The sequence below is a fragment of the Lethenteron reissneri genome, unplaced genomic scaffold (assembly GCF_015708825.2).
Source record: "Lethenteron reissneri isolate LAM-NWPU_2019-01 unplaced genomic scaffold, ASM1570882v1 scaffold_1847, whole genome shotgun sequence".
In the NCBI taxonomy this organism is placed as follows: domain Eukaryota; kingdom Metazoa; phylum Chordata; class Hyperoartia; order Petromyzontiformes; family Petromyzontidae; genus Lethenteron; species Lethenteron reissneri.
Genome location: NW_026891605.1, coordinates 23,520 through 35,856, shown reverse-complemented (window position 1 = coordinate 35,856; position 12,337 = coordinate 23,520). Strand labels below are relative to the sequence as shown.

The 12,337-nt window shown below is 54.6% G+C and overlaps 1 protein-coding gene across 1 annotated transcript in view; it reads left to right on the top strand.

Annotated features, from left to right (window-relative positions):
* Positions 1–452: 452 nt before the first annotated feature.
* LOC133339363 (oocyte zinc finger protein XlCOF6.1-like) overlaps positions 453–12,337 on the top strand; it is a gene marked incomplete at its 3' end in the record, with an annotated part of 33,759 nt that continues 21,874 nt past the window's right edge. The window contains exons 1-2 of the mRNA XM_061547495.1: positions 453–505; positions 5,049–5,791. Coding sequence (XP_061403479.1) covers positions 5,069–5,791 — 723 coding nt within the window. The remainder of the gene's footprint in view (positions 506–5,048; positions 5,792–12,337) is intronic.

Sequence of the window (12,337 nt, the reverse complement as noted above, 5' to 3'; positions counted from 1 at the left end):
CGCACCCGTCCAGAGCCCCCGTTTAGCCACTGTGGTGGTCACAGACGCCATGAGGGGAGAGGCCAATGGGCATTGGCCATCCCCCCACAGCACTGCCCACGACAGTGTTGCCCGTCCGGCACCGCGAGGAGGTAGGAGGTTGTTTTTGCCGGACTACATACACACACATACAACAACAACAACCGCCATTCGCCACTAAGTGGCGGTGACGTCACCACGACGCTTGTGCCCCCCCCACCACACACCCCACCCCACCCCCCTCACAAACCTCACCAGAGGGAATCGATTCGAATAATCGTTATCTGCGGCAAACCTCCTTTGTTGTTGCTGCTATCGTCGCGAGCATCGATTCCAAAACTTTGTGTATTTAATCTCAAAGGAATCGATTTCCCGCAATTCTCTGCAGACTCCGATGGCGGAGAAATCGGTTCGCGAATCGATGCAAACGATTCCGACTGCCCACTTATTATTTGGAATCTATTTTTGGCTTGGTTCTTGGCTTTCTGTGAGTATTTTAAAAACCTCCGTCTCGAATAATTTAGTGATCGTCTTTTTGTAACTCAAACAAACAAGTAACTCATCCGAGGTGGGGAGGGTTTGTTTCACGGCCTCGCGTCTTCGCCCAACTGATTGTGGCTCCCTGAATCGCGGAGACCGAGCGGCTCATAGGCCCAAGCCTCGGTCTTGCCTAGATTTTTCCCCCGGGAGGCTGAGGCGAATCGCGGAGACCGTGCAGCGTATAGGCCCAAGCCTCGGTCTTGCCTAGATTTCTCCCCCGGGAAGCCGAGGCGGTCCCACCGTGAATCGTAGAGACCGAGGGGCTTATAGGCCCAAGCCTCGGTCTTGCCTAGATTTCTCCCCCGGGAGGCTGAGGCCGTTTCACCGTGAATCGTAGAGACCGAGGGGCTTATAGGCCCAAGCCTCGGTCTTGCCTAGATTTCTCCCCCGGGGGGGGGGGGGGGCGAGGCGGGCGTGGGCCCACCCCAAGCCCCCCCTTGCCCGGTAGAAATCGCGATGTATTTCGTAGTGAGGATAAGCGGTTGCTTTTAGAATAAGTAGCGCGTATAGGTACGGGCGGTTTGAATACATAGTGCGGATGAGCGGGCGCGATTGGAATACGCAGTCCGCATTGGTGTCCGCTCATTGCAGATGAGCAATAGTTTAGATTTCGATATTAGGAAGCTATTGGGAGCTATGGTGAACTTTTAAATCATCGTAATTTATATTGAAAAACTCGTTCATTGAGAAATGCTTGTTTGTTCGTTGTCCTCCCGCGCCTCCGATTAGCACTGTTGGCTGTAAATGGTTGAGTGGGTGAGTGAGTCGGTGAGGTGAGTGTGTGGGTGAGGTGAGTGGGTGAGGTGGGTGGGTGAGGTGAGTGTGTGGGTAAGTGAGTGCGTGGGTGGGTGGGTGAGGTGAGTGGGTCAGTGAGTGTGTGGGTGGGTGAGGTGAGTGGGTGGGTGAGTGTGTGGGTGAGTGAGTGGGTGGGTGAGTGTGTGGGTGGGTGAGGTGAGTGGGTGGGTGAGTGTGTGGGTGAGTGAGTGGGTGGGTGAGTGTGTGGGTGTGTGAGTGTGTGGGTGGGTGAGGTGAGTGGGTCAGTGAGTGTGTGGGTGGGTGAGGTGAGTGGGTGGGTGAGTGTGTGGGTGAGTGAGTGGGTGGGTGAGTGTGTGGGTGTGTGAGTGTGTGGGTGGGTGGGTGAGGTGAGTGGGTCAGTGAGTGTGTGTGTGGGTGAATGAATGGGTGAGTGGGTGGGTGGGTGAGTCCGTGAGTGGGTGTCAGTGAGTGGGTGAGTGTGTGGGTGGGTGAGGAAGTGAGTGGGTGAGTGTGTGGGTGAGGTGAGTGTGTGGGCGAGGTAGTGAGTGGGTGAGTGTGTGGGTCAGTGAGTGGGTGGGTGTGTGGGTGAGTGTGTGGGTGGGTAAGTGAGTGAGTGTTTGGGTGAGTGGGTGGGTAAGTGAGTGAGTGTTTGGGTGAGTGAGTGGGTGAGGTGAGTGTGTGGGCGAGGTAGTGAGTGGGTGAGTGTGTGGGTGAGTGAGTGTGTGGGTGGGTGAGGTGAGTGGGTGGGTGAGGTGAGTGGGTGGGTGGGTGAGGTGAGTGAGTGGGTGGGTGAGGTGAGTGAGTGAGTGGGTGAGTGAGTCGGTGAGGTGAGTGTGTGGGTGAGTGAGTGAGTGGGTGAGTGTGTGGGTGAGTGGGTGGGTAAGTGAGTGAGTGTTTGGGTGAGTGGGTGGGTAAGTGAGTGTTTGGGTGAGTGAGTGGGTGAGGTGAGTGTGTGGGCGAGGTAGTGAGTGGGTGAGTGTGTGGGTGGGTGTGTGGATGGGTTTGTGGGTGGGTGGGTGAGTGTGTGGGTGGGTGGGTGGGTGAGTGTGTGGGTGGGTGAGTGTGGGTGGGTGGGTGGGTGAGTGGGTGGGTGGGTGGGTGGGTGAGTGGGTGGGTGGGTGGGTGAGTGGGTGGGTGGGTGAGTGGGTGGGTGGGTGGGTGAGTGGGTGGGTGGGTGGGTGGGTGAGTGGGTGGGTGGGTGGGTGAGTGGGTGGGTGGGTGGGTGAGTGGGTGGGTGAGTGGGTGGGTGGGTGGGTGGGTGGGTGAGTGGGTGGTTGGGTGGGTGAGTGGGTGGTTGGGTGGGTGAGTGGGTGGTTGGGTGTGTGGGTGGGTGGTTGGGTGTTTGGGTGGTTGGGTGTGTGGGTGGTTGGGTGTGTAGGTGGGTGTGTGGGTGGGTGGGTGAGTGGGTGGGTCGGTGAGTGTGGGTGAGTGGGTGGGTCGGTGAGTGTGTGGGTGAGTCAGTGAGTGGGTGGGTGAGTAGGTGGGTGAGTGGGTGGATGGGTGAGTGGTACTGGCTGGAGAAGCGATAGACCGATGAGTAAGTGTGGGTGAGTGTGGTTGGGTGATTGGATGGGTGAGTGTGTGTGGGGTGTGTGAGGTGAGTGTGTGGATTAGGTAAATGTGTGGGTGAGGTGAGTGTGTGGGTAAGTGAGTGGGTGAGGTGAGTGTGGGTGAGTGGTTGGGTGGATGAGTGGTTGAGGTGGGTGAGTAAGGTGAGTGCGTAAATGGGTGAGGTAAATGTGTGGGTGAGGTGAGATGAATGGGTGAGGTGTGTCTGTGAGTTAGTGGTTGAGGTGAGCGGGTAGGTGAGTGGGTGAATGAGTAAATGGTTGTTGAGTGTGTGGGTGAGGTGAGTGGGTGAGGTGAGTGGGTGAGGTGAGTGTGTGAGTAGGTGGGTGTGTGTGGTTGGGTGAATGGGTGAGTGAGTTAGTGACTGATAGAGAGGGCTAAACGAGCATGGCATGGGCTGGAGAAGAGAAAAACTGATGTGTGACGGGGTGAGTGTGTGAGTGGGTGGGTGAATGGGTGAGTACGTGGGTGAGTGAGTGACTGGGTGAGAAGAGATGGACCGATGTGTGAGTCTTGTGTGTCGGGCAAAAACAACCCCCTACTTCCTCGGTTGATGGTATCGCTGTGGTGAGCAATGCCATGGGGAGAACAGCCAATTTGAAAATGGGCTCTACACCTTCTTGGCACTTGTGGCCATCAAAGTTGGCCAATGGCGGCTCTGGACGGGTGCGAGGGGACTGGTAACCCCTCCACCTTCAATGCAGGTACCACAAAAACGCGGGATAAATATCGAGCAAAGCTTGTGCCGGAGGCCCCCGGGGGGACGGGCGTCCATGACGTATTCTTGCCAAACCCCATTTGGCGGAGCCAGGAGACTGAATTCTTACCCTCGGTTTTCCTCCAGAAACGGCAAAAAGCCACTGGGTGGCCACGTGGAATGTCCGAACGCTCGCTGCAGAGGAGAGGCTGCCACTCCTCTGTCGGGAGCTGGACCGGTACCGCCTGGATTTCTGGTATTCAGGAGGTCCGGTGGACCGGCTCTGGCTCCTGCCACCATGAGGGGGTGGACAGTCCTCTACTCGGTGCAGGAGACTGCCAAACAACAGGGTGTGGCTCTTCTTCGGTATTCAGGAGGTCCGGTGGACCGGCTCTGGCTCCTGCCACTATGAGGGGGTGGACAGACCTCTACATGGTGCAGGAGACTGCCAAACAATATGGTGTGGCTCTTCTTTGGTATTCAGGAGGTCCGGTGTACTGGCTCTGGCTCCTGCCACCATGAGGGGTGGACAGTCCTCTACTCGGTGCAGGAGACTGCCAAACAATATGGTGTGGTTCTTCGGTATTCAGGAGGTCCGGTGGACTGGCTCTGGCTCCTGCCACCATGAGGGGTGGACAGTCCTCTACTCGGTGCAGGAGACTGCCAAACAACAGGGTGTGGCTCTTCTTCGGTATTCAGGAGGTCCGGTGGACCGGCTCTGGCTCCTGCCACCATGAGGGGGTGGACAGACCTCTACATGGTGCAGGAGACTGCCAAACAATATGGTGTGGCTCTTCTTTGGTATTCAGGAGGTCCGGTGTACTGGCTCTGGCTCCTGCCACCATGAGGGGTGGACAGTCCTCTACTCGGTGCTGGAGACTGCCAATCAAAACGATGTGGCTCTTCTTTGGTATTCAGGAGGTCCGGTGGATCGGCTCTGGCTCCTGCCACCATGAGGGGTGGACAGTCCTCTACTCGGTGCAGGAGACTGCCAAACAAAACGATATGGCTCTTCTTCGGTATTCAGGAGTTCCGGTGGACCGGCTCTGCATTCCAGTCACGATGACTGAAGAAGAGCTACGCAGAAATAAAAACAAGTATAACCCGTAAAAACAAAGTTTTTCACTATAAATCCTTTATATGCGTGGCGGCTAGTGTCCTCTCGTCCTCTGGCTTGAGATGGCTGCCACCTATGGGTCAGATGATTGTCTGCCAGTATTAAGCAATTGGTAATTAAATATTTAATTAGTTTTCCCTAAACTGTGTAAAATTTTGGAAAAAAAATTTCACGAACATTAATTGTCTCGCACAACGAGTCTGTGTGCAAAATGTCAGCTCGATTGGATCACGGGAAGTGGGTTAAAAAACGACCGAAAGATTTGCACGGTCGTAAGCAAGCAAGCGAACTTAATATAAAGGATTTAAAAAATAGCTTTCGCCACCGTTTTTCCATTCTGCTTTTATCCAGGTAGCGCAAAACCCACGGGCATGGAGCGGAGGCCTGCCGAGCGTCCCCCGGGTAACCGCCACGAGTGCGACCACTGCCCCTACGTGACGGACCGCGCGGGCCACATGGAGAAGCACCGCAGGACCCACACGGGCGAGAGGCCGTTCGCTTGCCCCGTGTGCGACCGGCGCTTCACGCAGCCATCGGCCCTCCGCAGCCACGAGAGGACTCACACCGGCGAGAGGCCGTTCGCTTGCGACCTCTGCCCCAAGTCGTTCGCCGTCTCCTCCACCCTGCGGATCCACGCCAGGACCCACACGGGCGAGAGGCCGTTCCGTTGCGACGTGTGTGGCAAGGCGTTCCCCGTGGCGTCCGCCCTGCGCATCCACGCGCGGGTACACACCGGCGAACGGCCGTTTCACTGCGGGGTGTGCGGGCGGTCGTTCGCCCGGGCCTCTAACGCCCGCAACCACGCGAGGACGCACGCGGGAGACCGGCCGTTTCGCTGCGAGCGCTGCGACCGGGCGTTCGCGCGCTCGTCGCACTTCGCGAACCACCTGAGGACGCACACGGGCGAGAGGCCGTTCGCTTGCCCCCGCTGCGGCCGCGCCTTCTCGCAGGCCTCCCACCTGAGCGTGCACGCTAGGACGCACACGGGAGAGAAGCCCTTCGCGTGCGAGCGCTGCGGCAAGGCGTTCGCCCGCTCGTCGGCGCGCAACGCCCACCGGAAGACTCACGCGAGGGAGGGCGAGGAGACGGCGGCGGTGGCGGCGGCGGTGGCGGTGGTGGTGGTGGGGGGGGAGGAGGAGACTGAGGAGACGGAGGAGACTGAGGAGGAGGAGGAGGAGATGGAGGAGGAGACGGAAGCAACGAGCTGGCCACCTCGCGTGAAACGGGAAGCGGGGGAAGACGGAGGCTTTGAAACGTGGCCCGGAGTGGAAGTGAAACGGGAAGAAGAGGAGGATTCGGCTCTGGAATCCGACTGCCAGGTGAAAAGCGTCATCGTCAAGCAAGAGGTGAATTCGGACTCTGAGGGAGAGTGAGGGGATGCCACCACTGCAGTTGCGAGAAAGTCAAGAGGGGCTGCCGAAGGGAGTAGCAGTGTACAAGCTGTGGCCCAGGAATTGGAGGTGACACGGGAAGGTGATGAAGATTCCATTGCAGGACACAAGATCTCCTGGTCGATGGAGGCATCGTCAAGCAGGAGCAGGAGAATTAAGACTCTGGAGGCAGAGTGAGACGGTGAACCCCACCGCGCAGTTACAGGAAAGTCAAGGTGGCTGCGGTGGAAGAAAGTAGTCCCAGTTTTACAAACCGTGGCCCAGGAGTTGGAGGTGACACCGGAAGATGATGAAGATTCCATTGCAGGACACAAGATCTCCAGCTCGATGAAGGCATCGTCAAGCCCGTGGAGAAGAAGAATTCGGACTCTGGAGGCAGAGAGAGACGGTGAACCCCGCCGTGCAGTTACAGGAAAGTCAAGGTGGGACTTGCGGTGGAGAAAGTAGTCCCAGTTTTACAAACCGTGGCCCAGATATAATAATAGGTTTTTACCCTTTCAACTGGTACAAAAACTGACACCTTTATACAAGGCATCATGTTTGCAATAACCACAACACAAGCAGTCAAAATGCAAACAAAAAGAAACAACTCTGATGATGATAACGATATGCACTGTCCTTGAAGTTGATTGGTCTACACCCGAGACAGCTTTTCTTAGAGCCTAGTCTCCATTGGTGTTGGACCAGATGACGCCAAAAGGCGTACAACTCAAAGACAGCGCACTATCAGAGTATTGAGAGCTCGGGGTAAGCATTTACACTATGAGACATCTCCTTTACCCAGATGTTGGAGGTGACTCAGATGTTGGAGGTGAAACGGGATAATGGAGGAGGAAGATTCGGCTGCCAGGTCGTCATCGGCGTCGTTATCGTGAAGTAAGAGTGAGATGATGCCACGATGCAGTTACAGGAAAGCGAGAGAGTGATGCGGTGCAAGAAAGTAGTCCCAGCTTTACAAACCGAGGCCCAGGAATTGAAGGTGACACGGGAAGATGATGGAGATTCCATTGCAGGAACCAAGATCTCCAGGTCGATGGAGGCATCGTCAAGCAGGAGCAGGAGAATTCGGACTTTGGAGGCAGAGAGAGAGACGGTGAACCCCACCGTGCAGTTACAGGAAAGTCAAGGGGGACTGCGGTGGAGAAAGTCGTGCCAGCTTTACAAACCGTGGCCCAGGAATTGGAGGTGACACGGGAAGATGACGGAGATTCCATTGCGGGACCCAAGATGTCCAGGTCGATGGAGGCATCGTCAAGCAGGAGAATTCGGACTCTGGAGGGAGAGTGAGGTGATCGCCACCATCGTTACAACAAGTCAAGGGCGCTGCGGTGGAAGAAAGTAGTCCCAGCACTATACACACGGCCAGGTGTGGAGGTGAAATGGCAAGAGGGGGAGGAGGAAGATTTGGCTCCGGAATCCGACTGCCAGGTGAACAGCAGGAGGAGGAGAAGTTGGTCTCTGGATGGGAGAAGTTTGGACTCTTCAGGGAGAGTGGGACGGTGACCCCACCACCATCAGAGGTCACAAACGGGTTTTGATTCCTTACCCGTACCCGGCCGCACCAGGGTCGCAAACGGGACCCGTACCTGGCCGTAACCTAGCCGTACCCGGCCGGGTACGGGTAGGGTGGTACGGGTATCGGGTACCTGATTGCGACCTCTGGGATGAAGCCATGTTGCAGGCGCGGGTGGGTTGATTCTAGGAACTTGAATTGTGAGAAGAGACAAGACGTTGGATAATGAGTGACAAACGGTGACTCACCAGTGACTCACGGCCTACCCGTACCCGGCCGCACCAGGGTCGCAAACGGGTATCCGTACCCGTACCCGGCCGTACCCTACCCGTACCCGGCCGGGTATCGGGTACCTGATTGCGACCTCTGGGATGAAGCCATGTTGCAGGCGCGGGTGGGTTGATTCTAGGAACTTGAATTGTGAGAAGAGACAAGACGTTGGGAAATGAGTGACAAACGGTTACTCACCAGTGACTCACAGCCTACCCGTACCCGGCCGCACCAGGGTCACAAACGGGTACTCGTACCCGGCCGGCTACGGGTAGCCAGGTATCGGGTAGGGTACGGGTATTGGGTACCCGGTTGCGACCTCTGACCACCGTGCAGTTACAGGAAAGGCGGGAGAGTGCTGCGGCGGGAATAAAGTAGTCCCAGCTTTACGTGGCCGGTCCGCCTCTTCCTACCGTTGTGAATCCTTGCGGTAAAAATAAATTTCGGGGACGACTATGAGTAGACGGACCTCCTCATCGTGTTGCTCTGTCTCCTCTGGAGAAGTATGGTGGGGGAAAACTCCGCAACATACGAGCCACCATGGGGTGGATCAGGGATGCATCATCACCCTCCACGTCACAACACTTGCTGCGTATCTGCAATAGCGGATCAGAGATGCGTCGTCATCACGCTCCACGTTACAACACTTGCTGCGTATCTGCAATAGCGGATCAACCACGTCATCATCACCCTCCATGTCACAACACCACTGCCGATCTGCAACAGCATATCAGAAACACATCATCATCACCCTCCCATGTCACAACACCGCTCCGTATCTGCAATAGCGGATCAACCACATCATCATCACCCTCCCACGTCACAACACCGCTGCGTATCTGCAATAGTGGATCAACCACATCATCATCACCCTCCACGTCACAACACCACTGCATATCTGCAATAGCATATCAGAAACACATCATCATCACCCTCCCATTTAACAACACCGCTCCGTATCTGCGATAACGGATCAGAGACACATCATCATCACCCTCCCATGTCACAACACCGCTTCGTATCTGCAATAGTGGATCAACCACATCATCACCCACGTCACAACACTACTACGTATCTGCAATAGTGGATCAACCAGATCATCATCACCCTCCCATGTCACAACACCACTGCGTATCTGCAATAGTGGATCAACCACATCATCATCACCCTCCCATGTCACAACACCACTGCGTATCTGCAATAGTGGATCAACCACATCATCATCACCCTCCCATGTCACAACACCACTGCGTATCTGCAATAGCATATCAGAAACACATCATCATCACCCTCCCACGTCACAACACTGCTGCCGATCTGCAATAGCGTATCAGAAACACATCATCATCACCCTCCCATTTAACAACACCGCTCCGTATCTGCAATAGCAGATCAGTCACATCATCATCACCCTCCCATGTCATACCACTGCTGCCTATCTGCTATATAGCCAGATCCAACACAACCGGTGTGCTGTACTCGTAACGAATTGGCGCATTCTGTTTACATGACACTAAACCTTCTTCTTGGTTCTTATGGTAAAGTCACGTAGAATGGAAATAATAAAATTATAAAAATATAACAATAAAATAATTCTCACGACGTTTCGGCCACAACGCAAGCAGCCGTCCTCAGGTGGAGAACAGGACTGTCGAGAAGACAGAGTTGTGGCCGAAACGTGAGAATTATTTTATGTTTTATTTTATTATTTCCATTTTACGTGACTTTACCGAAAGAACCAAGAAGATGAATCCCTGCAGTCACGAAAGCTTTAAATCGAAATTTAAACCTTACTTGTCGCTTAGATTGTAAGGGGGGGTCTGGGGACCGCCACTAACTTCAACGTGCTACACCAAGACCGAATGGCATTTTTCTCCAAATAACCAGCCGGATAATGGCTAAGTTCTCAATTATTTTTTTCCATAGAGGTTTTTGTTGGGTTAGATCGCACAAGTATAAAGGTTGTGACGTTAAACCCGCCACCATCCGACAAAGCCAATCGGTAAGGTTTAGTGTAACGTAAATGGAACGATGCCAATTCGTTACTAGTACAGCACGACACTGGGTGTGTTGGAGAGCAAACGACAGGAGGTACAAGAACATTGTGCATTGATAAAGTTTGTTACAGGACATACGGGGGATCTTTGTCTTTGTGTGCTTGTGTACCTGTCTGTACCTGTGAGTGTACCTGTGTTTGCACCTGTCTGTACCTGTGAGTGTACCTGTGTGTGTACCTTTTTGTATACCTGTGTGTATGTACCTATGTATTTACCTGTGTGTACTTCCATAATATAGGTGTTGTTTGGGTTAGATCACATAAAGATAAAATGTGTCGTTAAACCCTTCACCACCCGACACGGCCAATTAATCATGTTTCTCACGTAAACAGAACGTTCCAATTCGTTACTAGTGTAGTGACTGACTCAGAGACACTAAGTGTAGGATGCACTCTGTTTATTAACACGGCCTAACAGTTAACACTCAGTAACTACGATTACCAGTCAGGACAGATGGTAGACTGCCTGACTGGCGATGCCGAACTGTGTACACTTACCTGTAAGGGCTGACATAGTCCAGTAGGGGCAGTCACAATATCCCGAGCCCCGGAGCAGGAGGGAGCCGTGGGGTGTCCTAGGATCCCTCGGGACCCCGCCCCTTGGGTGGGGAGGTGTATATAAGCCGATCCTCTACAGGCTCGTGGCCAGTTGAAGACAGAAGCAAGAAGACTGGTCAGCTAGGACCCTGGGACCCTGTGTGGCTCAGTGGTGAGACCCTGGGAACCCCCGGCCCGATGTCCTTGTGTAGAGGTGGTACGTACCGGGTGTAGCAAGCCATTACGTTGTGGTGTCTACATCACAGTCCGTGCATGGGGTGTCTACATCAACGTCCGCATACAGCCCCGCCCCTCGGGGGGCAGTTGGGTATATAAGGCAGTGCGCGAGAGAGCTCGAGGCAGTCGTTGGAGCAGAAGAGCCAGTGAAGAACGAAGAGGGAGCAAGCTAGGTAGGACCCTGGGACCCCTAGCCCCGCCGCCCTTATCAGGGCCGGGACTCTGTGTGGCTCAGTGGTGAGACCCTGGGAACCCCCGGTTCCCGACGTCCTTATCAGGGCCGGGTTCGAGCGGGCCAGTGGTTGGGACCCGTACCCTGGCTAGGTCGGGTCAGATAGCCTCCCCTAGGAAATACATAGCTGGAGGACCTGAGAGCGTAGCCGGTGTCAGGCACGCTAACCATAGGCTGTGTTCCTAGGCTGTATAGCTGACGGTTACTGTTGTGTGTTATAAATAAATACGTGTTGCCTCCGTCAACCGTCTCCTGCACTACTTACGCCGTTACACTTGTAAGGGCCGGGTCTGAGCGGCCCAGTGGTCGGAACCCGGCTCCCTGGCTAGGTCTGGTTAGAGGGGCCTCCCCTAGGCACCCATAGCCGGAAGACCAAGAGTAGCAGTCACGTATCGGCTGAGTTAGCCCGGAGGCAGTACCTCCCTAGGCAAGGGTAATGGACGGGCCGTTGCCCTGAGTGTGCCGGGTTGTACTGCCGGACATTGTGTTGAATCAATAGTGTTGCCTCCAAGACTTGCGTCCGACGTCTCCGGAATCCACAACACTACACAAGTGTAGTGGCTGACTCAGAGACACTAAGAGTAAGAGGCACTGTAGTAGTAGGTTTTTACCCTTTCAACTGGTACAAAACTGACACCTTTATACAAGGCATCATGTTTGCAATAACCACAACACAAGCAGTCAAAATGCAAACAAAAAGAAACAACTCTGATAATGGTAATGATATGCACTGTCCTTGAAGTTGATTGGTCCACACCCGAGACAGCTTTCCTTAGAGCCTAGTCTCCATTGGTGTTGGACCAGATGACGCCAAAAGGCCTACAACTCAAAAACAGCGCACTATCAGAGTATTGAGAGCTCGGGGTAAGCATTTACACTGAGACCTCCTTTAACAGTGGCAAAATATAGTAGTAGGTTTTTACTCTTTAAACTGGTACAAAACTGACACCTTTATACAAGTCATCATGTTTGCAATAACCGCAACACAAGCAGTCAAAATGCAAACAGAAACAACTCTGATAATGGTAATGATATGAGTAGGAGGCATTGTTTATTAACACGGCCTCACTGTTAACACTCGGTAACTACGGTTCCCAGTCAGGGCAGCTGGTAGACTGCCTGACTGGTGACGCCGAGATGGTGAAGACGGAGACGGCGGCGAAGTCTCCAGCAGCACGACAGGATCCCACTCCACACGACAGCCCCGAGCTCCCCTCCCAGGGCCTCTCTTATACTGCCAGTGTGGTCTGGCTCCGCCCCCCTCCCCGGCCACGCCCCCTTCTGGAACCTTTCCCCTACATCCCTCTCTGGTCTATCACGTGATCTGCTGCAGAGGTCGCAACCGGGTACCCGATACCCGTATTCTACCCGATGCCCGGCTACCCGTACCCGGCCGGGTACGGG